This window comes from Podarcis melisellensis (genome assembly GCF_964234715.1).
Source record: "Podarcis melisellensis genome assembly, chromosome: 16".
In the NCBI taxonomy this organism is placed as follows: domain Eukaryota; kingdom Metazoa; phylum Chordata; class Lepidosauria; order Squamata; family Lacertidae; genus Podarcis; species Podarcis melisellensis.
Window position 1 is genome coordinate 9,125,697 of NC_138533.1, and position 16,306 is coordinate 9,142,002.

General features: G+C 51.4%; 1 protein-coding gene and 1 long non-coding RNA gene across 2 annotated transcripts in view; one reads left to right on the forward strand and one right to left on the reverse strand.

Annotated features, from left to right (window-relative positions):
* Positions 1 to 4,242: 4,242 nt before the first annotated feature.
* The window catches only part of LOC309358758, a 141,686-nt gene continuing 129,622 nt past the window's right edge, over positions 4,243 to 16,306 (forward strand). Inside the window, exons 1-2 of the long non-coding RNA XR_014163562.1 lie at positions 4,243 to 7,271; positions 7,646 to 9,868. This is a non-coding gene — a long non-coding RNA (uncharacterized lncRNA). The remainder of the gene's footprint in view (positions 7,272 to 7,645; positions 9,869 to 16,306) is intronic.
* The window catches only part of KCNN3 (potassium calcium-activated channel subfamily N member 3), a 96,347-nt gene continuing 93,159 nt past the window's right edge, over positions 13,119 to 16,306 (reverse strand). The window contains exon 8 of the mRNA XM_081891486.1: positions 13,119 to 13,433. Within this exon, the coding sequence (XP_081747612.1) occupies positions 13,137 to 13,433 (297 nt within the window). The 3' untranslated portion in view covers positions 13,119 to 13,136. The remainder of the gene's footprint in view (positions 13,434 to 16,306) is intronic.

Here is a 16,306-nt window from a genome sequence, read left to right on the forward strand (position 1 = left end):
TGCCTGAAGCCTCTGGAGCGCAGTGGGAACTCCAGGGACTTCAGGCGAAAGCAACACGAAGCCTCCGGAGCGCGGGGGGAGCTCTCCCTCTGCGCTTCGGATGCTTCACGTTGCTATCGCTGAAGCCAAGGAGCCTGCATTCGCTCCATAGGACGCACACACATTTCCCCTTCATTTTTGGAGGGGGAAAAGTGCATCCTATAGAGCGAAAAATGCGGTATAGCAAATCGTAGGTGGGTGCTATGCAAAAATCGCAATGTGGGGGGAAACCGTAAAGCCAGCCAATGCCTCTACCTGACTCCATCCTTATTTCAGGCCTTGTGGTATATCGCAATGTTTATCATGAAGTTGAAAACCAGGTATCGCCCAGCCCTAATCACTAGTGCAGGGAGGAGGGGGAGCCTGTGTCCAAGTTGCTCTTGGACTGCAACTCCCATCACTCCTGACCATTGATCATATTGGCTGGGGCTGATGGGAGCTGGGAGTCCCATGTCTTGAGGGCCACAAGTTCCCTCATCCCTGCACTAGACTCTGTTGCTGCCTTGCCGGCCTATTTTGTCCCTTTCGAGCTTCTGTAGAGGCCCTTCCAGGAACTGCTCGGAAGGTTATACACAGGTGACCAGGCTGAATGAGGCACACTGCATGGTTGTCAGCAGTGCCAGCGTCCAAGAGACATCAACACTAGGGTTGCCATCTTGTCCAGCGGACACCTGCTTCTCTGCCTTTAACAGCGGTGTTCTCCGAAGATGTTCGAAGGTTGCAACGGCAAGAGGAGCACCTGTTTAAGGCAGAGCAGCTGGGCAAGGAAGGGAAGTCAGGTGGGATCTCCACGTTAAGAGGTACTCGCTCACACCCCCCAGCGCTGCCAGTCAGAGAAAACAGAACTGAGCTAGATTGACAAGTAGCCTGACCTAGCATAACAAAGACAGCTTCTTGTGTTCTGAAGGCACAACGGATGCTCATCGAATAGACCAGCTGCTCTGCATGCAGAAGGGGGAAACAATGGCCCTCGAGATGTTGTTGCCTATCATCCCAGACCACAGGCCACGCTGTGGGGCTTATGGGAGCTACAAGTCCAAGAACAGACATTCTCCCAGAAGCAAGGTTGGGGGCGGCACAAGACGCAGCCTTTCTGTGGCTGCTCCTATTTTGCGGAATCCCCTCCTGAGAGATCAGACCAGCTCCTTCTGGGCTTTCCTTCCTCAGCCAGGCTGAGACCTGCCTATTCGGACAGGCCTCTGAAAACTAAGCTGCAGGCGAGGCCAGTTACCGGGCTGCTGTCAGGGCGGACTGTATTTAAACTGCTGCTTCTCAATGTATTTTAACTACAGTATTTTTTTCTCTATAAGACCCACTTTTCCCCTCCTAAAAAGTAAGGGGAAATGTGTGTGCGTCTTATGGAGCGAATGCAGGCTGCGCAGCTATCCCAGAAGCCAGAACAGCAAGAGGGATTGCTGCTTTCACTGCGCAGCGATCCCTCTTGCTGTTCTGGCATCTGAGATTCAGAATTTTTTTTGTCTTGTTTTCCTCCTCCAAAAACTAGGTGCGTCTTGTGGTCTGGCGCGTCTTATAGAGCGAAAAATGTTTTTGTATGCTGGAAATGTTTTTGTATGCGCTTCATGTTTTTGTATGCTGGAAATCACCTTGAATCCCAACTTAGGAGGAAGGTGGGATATAAACTCGTTCATAGAATTAGAGAGTTGGAAGGGAGCACAATAGTCATCTACTGGGAGCGGCCGCCGAGACCATATAACACCGGTCTTGAAAGACCTACATTGGCTCCCAGTATGTTTCTGAACACAATTCAAAGTGTTGGTGCTGACCTTTAAAGCCCTAAATGGCCTCGGTCCAGTATACCTGAAGGAGCGTCTCCACCCCCATCATTCAGCCAGCGCCGAGGGCCTTCTGGCGGTTCCCTCATTGCGAGAAGCAAAGCTACAGGGAACCAGGCAGAGGGCCTTCTCGGTAGTGGTGCCCACCCTGTGGAACGCCCTTGCAGCAGATGTCAAAGCGATAAACAACCACCTGACATTCAGAAGACATCTTAAGGCAGCCCTGTTCAGGGAAGTTTTTAACGTGTGATATTTTACTGTATTTTTGGTTTTTATGGAAGCCGCCCAGAGTGGCTGGGGAGGCCCAGCCAGATGGGCGGGGTATAAATAATAAATTATTATTATTATTATTATTATTATTATTATTATTATTATTATTCAACCCCCTGTGATTCAGGAATCTTTTGCCCAATGTGGGGCTTGAATACATGACTCTGAGATTAAGAGTCTCGTGCTCTAGTGACTGAGCCAGGTGTGGGTGTGTGGACACATGCACACTCTACATCTGAAGCACTAGGGTGCCAAATCTTGACACTCATGGCTTCCCCCAAAGAATTCTGGGAGCTGTGGTTTGTTATGGCCATTGAGAGCTGTTAGGAGACCCCCCCCATTCCCCTCAAAGAGCTACAATTCCCAGAGTCCTCTATGAAGAGGGTTTGCTAAATCACTCTGGGAATTGCAGTTTCCTGGGGGAAGGAGGAGGAGTTTGGATTTGATATCCTTCTTTATCACTACCCAAAGGAGTCTCAAAGCGGCTAACATTCTCCTGTCCCTTCCTCCCCCACAACAAACACTGTGTGAGGTGAGTGGGGCTGAGAGACTTCAGAGAAGTGTGACTGGCCCAAGGTCACCCAGCAGCTGCATGTGGAGGAGCAGGGAAGCGAACCCGGTTCACCAGATTATGAGACTACCGCTCTTAACCACTACACCACGCTGGGTGTGGGAGGAAAGGGGTATCCTAACAACTTTCAGTACCCTTAACAAGCAAGAGCTCCCAGAATCCTTTTGGGGAAGCCATGACTGGTTGAAGTCATGGCTTCAACTGTATGGGGGAGAGAGAGAGAGAGAGAGAGAGAGAGAGAGAGAGAGAGAGAGAGAGAGAGAGGCGCAGAGAGAAAGAGTGTGTACATGAGGGAAGGAGGGCAAGAGTGGAGAGTGGGTGGCTGGGCGAGAGAGTTTTAAAAACATTTGGTGGCAATGAAATCTGAGTCAAGTCACACTTCAGAAAACAAGAGCCAGCTTGGTACAGGTCCAAGGCAGGGAAGAAGGCCAAACTGGCAATTAGCCACGGAAGGTTTTAAACCCACAATACAGCAAAGTGGGTGTCCAGCTGTGCCTGGCCTTTCCCAACAGCCACCCCGTATTTAATGAGAAACAAAGAGCTGGCAGAGTTCAGGGTGGCAGCGGAAGCCCTGCCCAGCCCTTGCTGAACGGTGGAGGCTGGGAGAGAAAAGACCATGCGGCAGTTAATGAGGTTCCTATTCAGCTCGCGAGGCAGGGGGGTAGCTGTAATCTGCTTTTGTGCCCACTCCCTGCTACTAAAAGACCTTCAGGGGAGTGAGTGGTTTGGGCAAAGCACAAGCCATTGGAAAGAACACCCCCTTCCTGCCTGCCTGCCTGCCTGCCTGCCCTTTCTTGTTTCACTGTTGCAATGAAATCCTCCTTCTGCTATAGGAACGCAGAGCAAGCGTGTTTGGAAGGTGTGGGGAGAAAGCACGGAAACGAACAGTGCAAAAACCCACCAATCGCAGCTTCCCACGGGTAGGCTGCCGGTAGGGGTTCCATTCAGGCATCGCACCTAACAGCCAGCATTTGTGCATGCCCTCGCTCCCCCTCAAATGTCAGTGCGGTCCTTGCCGTTTTCATGGGAGTGGGGTGGACAAGAGGCATTGATGTGCCTCTGAACGCCAGCCGCTGGGAATCGCAAGTGGGGGGAGCGTTGCTCTTGCGCCCAGGGCCTGCCTTCATTCTTCTCCAAAGAAGCACCTGGGTCAGCCCTTGAAGGGCTGGATGGATCATTGGCCCAATCGATCTGCGATGCTCTTCCTGGAGCCTTAGGAAGCCCAGGGGTCAGTTCTGCAGCTCTGCAAACAAAATGCTTGTTCGCTTTGCCAGAAATCCGTGGCCTGTCCATTTTTTGCTTTGATGGCTCCAAAACTCTACTGGGAGAGAAAACAACAACCTCTGCCCACATTCTCCACCAAACCTGAAGGCTGGTGATTTGCAGAACTATCGTATTTTTTGCTCTATAAGACGCACTTTTTCCCTCCTAAAAAGTAAGGGGAAATGTGTGTACGTCTTATGGAGCGAACGCAGGCTGCGCAGCTATCCCAGAAGCCAGAACAGCAAGGGGGATTGTTGCTTTCGCTGTGGAGTGATCCCTCTTGCTGTTCTGGCTTCTGGGATTCAGAATATTTTTTTTTCTTGTTTTCCTTGTCCAAAAACTAGGTGCGTCTTATGGTCTGGTGCGTCTTATAGAGCAAAAAATACGGTAGTTTCCAGGTTGTTGGTGGAGAATGTTTTGTTTTGCGGGGCTTAGGAACAGAAACACAGGAAGATGACTTATGGCGAGTCAGACCACTGGTTGAATCAGCTCAGTATTATCTCTGCTGTCAGCGTCTTCCTAGGATTTCAGACATGGGGGTTTCTGCCAGCCCTATCTGGAGATGCGATCGGGGACTGAACCTGGGAGCTCTCGCATGCAGTGCAGACGCTCTCCCACTGAGCTACAGACCTTTCAAGCCTTATCTTCAGGTGCGGAGAATTCCCAGCAGAGATCTCTCTAAGCCCAGTTTCAGGCTCCCTCTCCTTGGGTGGCGGGACGACGACAGAAGACTTCAAACCAGCCTGGAACCAGTTGAAAACCTTCCGCCGTGTGTCGACGCACCACGCCACGTCCCCTTGGTCTGCCAAGCGACCCGTAACCCCAGAAACAATCACACGAGCGAGCAAGGTTCAGGCAGGACCACCCTCCCCAAACTGCCCACCTATAAACTAGCTCGTCAGATACAAAAAGAGTACTTTGAAAGTTACAATATTATCCTTTATAATATAGCAATATATTTTCATAGGTAAAATAAAACTATGGTTATGCTTTCCCCTAATAATCTTTTTTTAAAAAAAAGAAAAGAAAAAAGAGAAAAAAAGCGAGCTTTTAAGTGCAGCTTCCTCACTGAAGCTCTTATCGTCTCGAGAAACGCGTCAAGCGCCAGGCTAGGTCAGACGCAGCTGTTTTGTAAAGGTGTGCAGTTGCTCCGGCTGTTTGCCTCCTTTCTGACGGTGGGGGGGCGGGCGGGTAGACATTTGTGGGCCAGACCATGGTGGATTTGCTGAGGTGGCATTAGGACCGTCGTTGCCAACACCTTCTCGGTGGTACCAGTGTCCCCTATTCCTCCGCCTCCGCAGGCATTTCCAGATGATGGGTGATTATTAGCAGCGGAGAGAAGTTGTGGGAAGGTGGCCGGAACCTGAGCCCACAATGGTGAAGTCCAGAGAATGAACATAGAGTGCCCGCTGCACCGGACCAGTGGCGCACCTCCGAGTGGCCATCTAGAAGCCTGTGGGAAACCGGCAAGCGGGATCCGAGCACAAGTGGACTCTCCCCTCCTGAGGTTTCCAGGGGCCGGTATTCAGAAGCACAGCAGCCTTCAAAGCCATGGTGGCTAGAAGCCATGGGTAGCCCTCTCCCCCATGAATTTGCCTAATCCTCTTTCAAAGCCATTTAGGCGAGTGGCCAACACTGCCCCCTGGGGAGCAGGGTAACGGGGGCAGAAAGGAAAAGGGCAGAATTGAGTTTGGGCACATACTACGCCCTGTTTCAAAAGCAGTATGCCATTTCAGGAGTCACGGCTTTGCCCCCAAAGAATCCTGCAGTTTAAGGAGGCTGAGATTTGTTGGCAGACCTATGCGCTATTCCCCCCACGGAGCCACAATTCACAGAGTGGTTTGACAATCAATCCCTCTTCCCGGGAGACTCCGGAAATTGTAGCTCTGAGAGAGGAATAGTGGTGTTTCCTAATAACTGCCGTTGCATTTAACAAGCCACAGCTCCCCAAATTCTTTTTTTTTTGGGGGGGGAGGAGGGGAGCCGTGGCTGTTGAAGAGGTATCATAGTGCTTCAAACAGTGCAGATATGACATTTATCTTGTGCCTGGCATCTCATTGCTTTGCCAGATGGTTAGCTGAAGGTGACATCTTTATTGAGACCTCTTGTCCCATTTCCCCACCCCACCCTTTGTATACCTGGCTGTGTCGCCTCAGTGGCAGAGATGGCTTGTTTACATTTTTTTAAAACAAAAAGGTCGCGGGGGGGGGGGGCAGGGGCTGCCACAAGGTGTCTTGGTGTCAAAAATATGCTCCAGAGCTGATGCACACATTCAAGAAGTAAAAACACAGCACCTGATACGGCTCTGCTGAGACTGTACCACTCTGGAATGTCAGGAGGCACAACCCAACTGCACTTTTTCCTCATGTCATACGTGACCAGAATGCTAGAACATAGGAAGCCATCTTGTACTGAGTCAGATGAGCTCAGGCTTGTCCACACTGACTGGCAGCAGTTCTCCTGGGCTGGCAGATGTCTCCAGGTGTCTACCTGGGATAATTTGCATGCAAAGCAGGGGTTGGGGTCTTCCATACAGCCATGGTGCTCCCTCCCTAAGCTAAGCTGCAATATCTCTCTCTCTCTCTCTCTCTCTCTCTCACACACACACACACACACACACATGAAGATGGTGACTTTCCGAAAAAGGGGTTCTAACTGAAGGGGGGGCAATCGATCCTGCAATCTTCTCCCCTTGCCCAAAGCGGTGTAAGAAAAGCCCCAGGCCGCAGTGTTTCACATTGTCTTTCCAAAAACCAAGCCCATCAAAACTGGTAAGGCATTGCAAAATTGGCACCTCTGACTGAACAGAGTGTCTCGGGCTCATTTCTGTTTAGTAAAAGAAAAAAGGGGGGATGTTCTCTGGTGAGTGAAGGAGTTACTAGGAGGGGTGTTAAATCTGATCCTGCAGTCTGTAATCATTGCCTCCCCCCAAAACCCCTTCAATTTGTAGTTAATTGCCTAACAGCTGCCTTGGAACAGGCTGCTCTACAAAATTCATTTAAGCATTCATCGCGGCCCATTTTTTCTTTCCAGTTTCCGGTCCCAGCGCGGTTTTGACGGGCTCTTCTCATTTCCGGTGAAACACAGGTGCTTTGAGTGATGGCGGGAGATGCCACGGAAATAAGGGGGCCTGACCTGGAGAGACGAGGAGGGGCAGACGCGGGGCTGAGATCCTGCCAGCCAAACAGATAGGATCTGACGCTCCCTTCTCTGGATTCATGTCAGAAAGACAGGGCAGGAAGAACGAGGCGGCTTTGGGAACAGGGGTTCGCCTGGTCGCCAGGGTGAGGAAAAAAGGCCTTCCAGCCGAGCAGCCAGCAATTTTCTCTCTCTAGGTAAAGGTAAAGGTACCCCTGCCCGTACGGGCCAGTCTTGACAGACTCTGGGGTTGTGTGCTCATCTCACTCTATAGGCCGGGAGCCAGCGCTGTCCGCAGACACTTCCGGGTCACGTGGCCAGCGTGACAAGCTGCATCTGGCGAGCCAGCGCAGCACACGGAACGCCGTTTACCTTCCTGCTATAAAGTGGTACCTATTTATCTACTTGCACTTAAGGGTGCTTTCGAACTGCTAGGTGGGCAGGCGCTGGGACCGAACGACGGGAGTGCATCCTGCCGCGGGGATTCGAACCGCCGACCATGCGATCGGCAAGTCCTAGGCGCTGAGGTTTTACCCACAGCGCCACCCACGTCCCTCCTTTCTCTCTCTAGACTGGACCAAAAAAAAAAATTGTTCTTGCCCCCAAGCCACTGATATGCCAGAAATGATCAACACTGGGGTGGGGTGGGGAGGAGGCTAGTAACTTTCCCAGACTAACAGCCATTGGGGATCCGAAATGGCTCAAGGGAGTGATCAATTAACCCTTTCCTACTGTGTGCAGTTCTCCCGTGATTGAAACCACCTGCTAGGAGTTCTGCAATGTGGAACTGAGTCTGCATTCTGAGAAGCTTGAGGTAGAGGGAGTCTTGCTTTGAGAACAGGAGAGCAGAGCTGTCCTGGGTGCTGAAATGGAACAAGACTCTTTCCTTGCCAACTGTGTGGGCTGGAGCTGCTTCTCTTCCTGGAATTTCCCCGTAAGTCCCTTGCCCACCGTGCTACCCCCTACCAGTGTGGCTAAGAGGATTCGGGAGTGGTGGGTGTGCGTGCTTCGAACTGCACCTCTGCCCTCTGCACGGAGCCTTTGAGGAGCCGACCTCCTCTCTCTGAGCCGCCATCTTCACATCTGCCGCATATAGGCCAGAAGACTCTTGCCTGTCTCACAGGGCTGCCAAATGAGGATTTACAGCAAAAAAGAAACATGTAGAGTTGAAGTGCTAGGAATAAAGACGTAGGAAGCTGCTTTATACAGAGTCAGACTGCTTTCCCACCTAGCTCAGGGATGTCGACACAGGCTGGCAGCAGCGGCTGTCCTGGGTGTCAGGCAAGGGACAGTCCCATCCTTAACTGGAGATGCCGGGGGTTGAATCTGGTGCCTTCTGCTTGCAAAACAGATGCTTTAACAACGAGGAGCGGCCCTTCCCTTCAAAATAAAGATTCTAGTCCTCATAGATGCTAGAGCATGAAGCCAGTCTCTATCTTCCAAGGTGCCCTAGGTGCCCTAACTCGCTTTTATGTAGCTAAAGGAACGCAGGGAGGGGCTGCCTTATATAGAGTCGGCCCACTGGCCCATCTAACTCAGTATTACAGACACTGACTGGCAGCTGCTCTCCAGGCGGGGGACATTAACAGTCCAACTGGAGATGCCAGGAACGGAACCTGGGACCTTTTGCATGCAAAGCAGATGCTCTAGTGATGAGCCACAGCTCCTTTCCCAACAGGGGAAGCTGCCTTATATTGAGTGGCAGCATTCGGCCCATCTAGCTAAGTGCTCTGTACCCCGGCTGGCAGGCGAAATGTCCTCGTTCTGATCACTTCAGACAAATCCCAGCTTTTCTGGGAGGCCGGGGGACTGACCGAGAAGACTCAGAGTGGCTCGCACCGTATATAACCCTCCTCCAAATATTTTCTGGTGAAGCAGGGCCTCGCCAAAGCCCCAAACTGGCATGGGGGGGGGGGAAAGAATCCAGTGGGCGTTGTAAGGATCCTGCCCTGAAGCTCTGCTCCGTTTCCTAAGCAACTTCAATTGCAAGGAATGCGGGCCACCTACCATCCTCGCTAAGTGGCAGGTTCCCTCCCTCCCTCTTCCCTGTTTAATGCTTTCTGGTGCTGCGATGTTCGGAAAAGCCACACACAGCTGCTGAAGTGGAGTTTTGACAAAAGACCGCGCATTCCCCCCCGCCTCCCCTGAAATAAAAACCCCCACATGCCGAAAAATCGCTAAAAAGCACTTAGATCTACCTGGGGTGTTTCCTCCCTCCCCTTTCTTCGCTCGCAATTAACCGGAGCCGCGGGGCGGCGCGTAATTAATATCGCTGAGCAATTACACGCTTGCTTTGCCTGTTCAAAGGGAACATGAAGAGTCACCTGCTCGGCTCTCGCTGGAACGAGCCAGCGGCTGCCTCGCGGGGCTCAGAAGCCGAGCCAAGCCCCCCCCAACCCCCCCAAACAGCCTGAATGAGGAGCCGGGCCAAAGGGAGGCATTTGCCTGACAAAAAAGCAGGTGTAGCGAATGGGTGATGCCAAAAATTGCCTTGACAAAAGGGAAGGGAGGGTTAAGAGCAGAGGGCTGTGGCTGTTTTGCTCCTTGCTCCCGCTGGGAAGTTAAAGGTAAAGGGACCCCTGACCATTAGGTCCAGTCGTGACCGACTCTGGGGTTGCGGCGCTCATCTCGCTTTATTGACCGAGGGAGCCGGCGTACAGCTTCCGGGTCATGTGGCCAGCATGACTAAGCCGCTTCTGGTGAACCAGAGCAGCACACGGAAACGCCATTTACCTTCCCGCCGGAGCGGTACCTATTTATCTACTTGCACTTTGACGTGCTTTCGAACTGCTAGGTTGGCAGGAGCAGGGACCGAGCAACGGGAGCTCACCCCGTCGTGGGGATTCGAACCGCTGGCCTTCTGATCGGCAAGTCCTAGGCTCTGTGGTTTAACCCACAGCGCCACCCGTGTCCCTGGGTCTCTGGGGAGTTTAAAGGGTGTTAAAAGCAGGCAGCGTAAAAAGAGTGAGTTTTGGCCCCTTTGGGGGAATGGAGAACTCCCTTTTGACCAGCAACAGGTGACACCAAACTGGGAGGGATAGCTAATGCTGCAGAAGACAGAATCGGGCTGCAAGATGGCGTTGACAGACTGGAGAAGTGGAACCAAACTGATAAAATGAATTTCAATAGGGACAAATGATAAGATTCTCCACCTAGGAAGGAAGAACCAGCTGCACAAATATAAGGTGGGGGGGACCTGCCACTGGCATGTGTGAAAAGAGTCTAGGAGTCTTGGGGCACTACAAGCTGAATATGAGTCAACAGCGTGATGCAGCAGCAAAAAATACTAATGCTATTCTAGGATGCATCAACAGAAGTTGAGTGTCCCGATCAAGGGAAGTAATAGTCCCACTCTATTCTGCCTTGGTCAGACCACACCTGGAATCCTGTGTCCAGTTCTGGCACCACAGTTGAAGAAGAAGATTGAGAAGCCGAAAGGTTTGCAGAGGAGGGTGGCCAAGATGATCAAGGGCCTGGAAACCAAGCCTTATGAGGAACGGTTAAGGGAGTTGGATATGTTTAGCCTGGAAAAGAGAAGACTTAGAGGAGATATGACAGCCTTCTTCAAATATCTCAAGGGCTGTCACACGGAAGAGGGAACAAGCTAGTTTTCTCCTGCTCCGGAGGGTAGGACTCGAACCAATTACAAGAAACTAGATTCTCGCTAAACATTAGGAAGAACTTCCCAATGGGAAGAGCTGTTCAACACAAGAAGGTGGTAGGTTCTCCTTTCCTAGAGGTTTTTAAACAGAGGTTGGGTAGACATCTGTCAGAGATTCTTTGGCTGCGACTCCTGAATTGCAGGGGACTGGAGAAGGGGTTCTAACTCTAGACTTATACTCTTCTAACTCTATACTTCTATGCCTCTAAGCACACGGTGGCTGGGCTAAGCATTAAGGCTTCATACACAACAAAGCTGGGCCGAGGCCATTGCCACCCCTGTGTGGGGAGTGTGGGTTGCTTCTCTGAATTGTTCCCAGGGCCACAAAGTTACTCGGGGAGGGAGGGGAGAATTTAATAGTCTCCCCTGAAAACGTGTGCATTATTGGGGCTACATTCTCATCCCCAGCCTTCAGGTAGTCTCCGGATCTGAGCTCGTGGTGTACGGAGGGATTTTAATATCAAAAAATGAATTATTTGGAAGGCCTTACATTTCGCACACTGCAAAATGGTATCCCTTTTCTCCAGGGGAGATCAAGGTAGCATGCACAATTCTCTGCCCCTCTCTACTTTAGCCTTACAACACCCCTGCGAGGTGGGGTCAGGCTGGGATATGCTAACCGCTAATGCAAACGGCGGCATTTTACGCATTTCCAAATGGGCTGTAGCCAAGTGGGATGGGCTCAGCCTGAGCTCAGTGAATCAATGGTAGGATTCAGACATGACTTAGACAGCGGTGGCGGGGAACCTGTTCAATCCCTGGTGTCTCCAACAGAGCCTGGATATGCCCCCTTGACTGAAACTCTGGACAGCCGCTGCCTGTCAGTGTAGACAGCACACAGCTAGATGGACCAAGGGTCTGACTCTGCATTAGGCAGCTTCCTAATGATTCCTAGTAATTGTTTTTTCAAATAAGCTGTGCACTCCACACCCCTGCGTGCTGAAAAATCCCAGGGCTTGCACACCCTTCAAATGCAAGCCAGTGGCATTTCGAACCAGGCTTGGAACTGATTTGACTGCCAGTGTCAATTCAGTTCAGCCACTTTGACAGCAGTTCCATTAACCAATGTGCAGCCTAATTGTCTATATGGCAATTCAAGCGGGAGCAAACCAATTGAAGTGCCAATAGCGAATTACATTTAAACTGGGTTCAAACCAGTTCAGTCGCCAATGGCTGTCAGCTGCGGAGCCTTTGAAAGTGCAGGACTGCCCACCACCAGAAAAAAACAAACAAACCTACAATTTCCAGGGTGCTTTTAGTGGGGAGGAAAGCCCTACTAATAATAAAAAGTTGATGAATCTGGGAAGCCCAGATGAGAGGTTTGTAGTGTGGGTAGGCCCTTGGAAACTGCAGTGGCAACGCAGTTCAGGCTGGTAACCGCAACATTTAAAGAAGGGTCGTGGCCCAAAGGGATGTGATTTTTCAAAGCACCACTGGCGAGCCAAAGGGGCTCGGGGCGATTCTCTCGGGAGGACGATGGAGAAGAACTTCTCTTTTGCTTTGCGTTTCTTGGAGCGTTCGGAATCTGAGCAAACCCATTTCCTTAGTGGCAAGGGGAGGGCAAACGCCAGCCTATCTGGACGCGTCAAAATCGCTGCTTTGTCTCCGCAAGGACACGCCAAGAACAGCTTTAGTGGTGGAAAACTTCTGATCTGTCCAAGTCAAGGTAACTCTTCTTTGGCCTCAGCAAACGGTGACACCGGCCATTTCCCCTTTTTCTTAAAACCAAACAAAAAAGACCCAACACAGAAGAGGCCACAAAGGGTACCTTTACGGCGGTCTCTTTGGCAAAACCAATTCTGAGGGAGCTGCAATGATACCTCGAGACCTTTGCTAAGATTCAGCAGAGGAGGAGGAGTGGGAGAAGGGGGGGCACTTCTGTTTCGGCCGATTCGCCACCTCCCCGGTCGCCTTTTGACTTTCTTCGGCAAGACACTTAATGCGCGGAGGGGAAGAAGGAATAGTAATGTTTTTTTAAAAAATAAAAATAAAAACAACCAGGGAAGAAAGAAGGAGATGAACAACCCCAATGCCAGTGGCTTGGGGTCCAACACAGTGGAATGGTCCCCCTACCTTGCGCCGTTGCATCGATGCCCTTGGAGTTGGCTTGTTTTTCGATTTTTGAAGACCTGAGATTGAACGTGGATTCCTAACGGTCCACCGAACGCCGCTGCGAGGGGCTCTGCCGAAAACGCCCGTTTCGCCCCACCCCACCCCGACAACAGGGGGCGCTACCACCGAGACAAGCCCGCATTGTTTCCAGGCAACCCCACAAGGCGGCGGCCGGGGTCCTCTGCTCTCCCCCCCCCCACATCCGGGGCCAGTATTGACACCCCCACACGGATAACAAAGACCCACGTGCGTGTGTTGTTGTTGTCGTTTCCCTCACGTCCGACGGGGCTCAGCAACTGCTGGAGCTGGTATAAGGGGTGGGGAAAGAGGTTGAGCTGACCCCCAAAGGGCTGTCCGAGAGCGGAGTCTGGGGGGCGCCCACGCCCATGCTCACCCCCCGGGCCTCGAGGATGGTGGCCAAGAGCTGCTCCTGCTGCTGGCACAGAGCGTCCGTGATGAGCAAGGGCAAGGAGTGGAAGCTGGTGTTCAGCTGTTCCAGTTTGGACTCCAGCCCGCCTATCTGCTTCTCCAGGTCTTCGCTCCGGTCGTTCAGTTCCGTGATGAGGTCGTACATGACGTTCTGCATCTGTTTAATTTTAAAAAAAAATTTAAAGAAGAATTTTTATTTTTTTAAAAAAAAAGAAGAGGCAAATTAGCAGGCTACATTGAGGTCAGAAGGGACGCAGGTGGCGCTGTGGGTTAAACCACAGAGCCTAGGACTTGCTGATCAGAAGGTCGGTAGTTCGAATCCCCGCGATGGGGTGAGCTCCCGGTGCTCGGTCCCTGCTCCTGCCAACCTAGCAGTTCGAAAGCACGTCAAAGTACAAGTAGATAAATAGGTACCACTCCGGTGGGAAGGTAAATGGCGTTTCCGTGCGCTGCTCTGGCTCACCAGAAGCGGCTTAGTCATGCTGACCGCATGACCCAGAAGCTGTACGCCAGCTCCCTCAGCCAACAATTGGACCTAATGGTCAGGGGTCCCTTTACCTTTACCTTTAACAAGCCCTGGGGATACCGCCTCTCCTCAAGCTAACCGTGTCTCTGCAGGCCACGCCCCTTCACCAGCCCTGCTCTGCACCCTCCTCAAGTGTTTTTGCCTGGCTGGAACGTGTCATGAAAACCAGCAAAGCCTCTTTGCTTGCTTAGACGGGAGGGCAGAGGGAGATAAGCGTGTGGGCCTCAGTTCCACAGGGATGGCCAGCAACCTGGATGGTTAGATAGATAGATAATTTATTGTGGTCAGAGACCAGCTTATAAAACACACTTGGGGGTACAATCCCGGAAGGAAAGCAATTTTATCTAGAACCCCCATTGGACTCAAAAGAGCACTAAGAAAACTCGCAGCATACTGTGAAACTGAACGTCTCAAAATCAATTACTGTATTTTTTGCTCTATAAGACTCACTTTTTCCCCTCCTAAAAAGTAAGGGGAAATGTGTGTGCATCTTATGGAGCGAATGCAGGCTGTGCAGCTATCCCAGAAGCCAGAACAGCAAGAGGGATCCCTGCTTTCACTGCGCAGCGATCCCTCTTGCTGTTCTGGCTTCTGAGATTCAGAATATTTTTTTTCTTGTTTTCCTCCTCCAAAAACTAGGTGTGTCTTGTGGTCTGGCGCGTCTTATAGAGCGAAAAAGATGATATCAAAAGACCAAGATACTCGCTTTTTGGGGGGAAACCAAAGCTTAGAAGCTGGGAACCTTCAAGGCCATCAATTAGAACAAGTCACAAATTATAAGTATCTAGGAATGGTGGTACAGGCTTCAGGAACCAACAAACCTGGATGGTTTAAATTCCCGACAAATTCAGGGAGAATAGGGCTATAAACAACTACTAGCCACAAAGGCTAGTTGGGAGGCAGTATGCTTCTGAATAACAGCTGCTGGAAAACACAGGAGGGGAGAGAGCTCTGAGGCTCAGGCACTTCTTGTGAGCTTCCCATGGAGGCAGCTGGCCGGCCAATGTCAGAACAGGATGCCAGACTAGATGGACCATTGGCCTGATCCAGCGGCCAGGCTCTTCTCGATGTTCTTAATAATAATAATAATAATAATAATAATAATAATAATAATAATAATAATTTATTATTTATACCCCGCCCATCTGGCTGGGCTTCCCCAGCCACTCTGGGCGGCTTTCAACAAAAATATTAAAATACTATAATACATCAAACATTAAAAGCTTCCCTAAACAGGGCTGCCTTCAGATGTCTTCTAAAAGTCGGGTAGCTGTTGTTCTCTTTGACATCTGGTGGGAGGGCGTTCCACAGGGTGGGCGCCACTACCGAGAAGGCCCTCTGCCTGGTTCCCTGTAACCTGGCTTCTCGCAGTGAGGGAACCGCCAGAAGGCCCTCGGAGCTGGACCTCAGTGTCCGGGTAGAACGATGGGGGTGGAGACGCTCCTTCAGATATACTGGACCGAGGCCGTTTAAGCAAGCAAGCAAGCAAGCAAGCAAGCAAGCAAGGAAGCAGTGAGCTCCATTAGGTAAACATATTTCTTTCCCTGCTCCACGCACCGCCACCCGTCGCAGGTCTGAGCCGAGAAGAGAGTGTGTTATCACTTCCTTCCACAGGGTTGCCTGGCAACCAAATGTTCGGGGAAGCCCCGCATGGAAGGTGCCAGATTGCTGCCTCCCACCTCTGCCACCACTCCCTGACTCAGAATCCCCATGCAGTCGAGAGAAGCTGGAGGGAACGGATTTCGGGCAAGGGGGAGGAGGCAGCCTTGTCCAGGACTGGAGCTGGCTCGGAAGAAAGATCACGGCTGCAGTGTGGGGTACCCTCATCTCACTTCTGGGGTTCCTTTGGTGAGCATCTTCAGATCAAACCCAAGTACAGTGGTACCTCGGGTTACAGACGCTTCAGGTTACAGACTCCGCTAACCCAGAAATAGGACCTCGGGTTAAGAACTTTGCTTCAGGATGAGAACAGAAATCGTGCTCCGGTGGCGCGGCAGCAGCGGGAGGCCCCATTAGCTAAAGTGGTGCTTCAGGTTAAGAACAGTTTCAGGTTAAGAACAGACCTCCAGAACAAATTAAGTTCTTAACCCGCAATTTTGGCACCATCCTGACGTCGGGCATGGTATAGTCCAATCCAGTCCACAGATACACCCTGTAGGGCTCAAATCGCCTCATCCTATGCCCCATCTCCTAAATCAGGCATGGCGGGACCTCTGGCCTGGACCGCAGGGGTCCATGCACTGGTAACCTGATTGCTGCAATGAGCTCTCTGTGGGGCTGCCCTTGGGGGTTGGTCTGGAGGCTGCTGTTGCAGAACACAGTGGCTTGTGGGGGCAAACTCCTGCTAATGTATGGACACCTGAGGTGCAGGAGGAATTTGCATTGGTTGGCAATCTGCAACCAGGCCAAGTTCAATGGGTCTTTAACTGTTCTATTTTTTTTGTGTGTAAATAGCCTGGTTTAGAAGGTGCTGTGGGTTACACCACAGAGCCTAGGACTTGCCG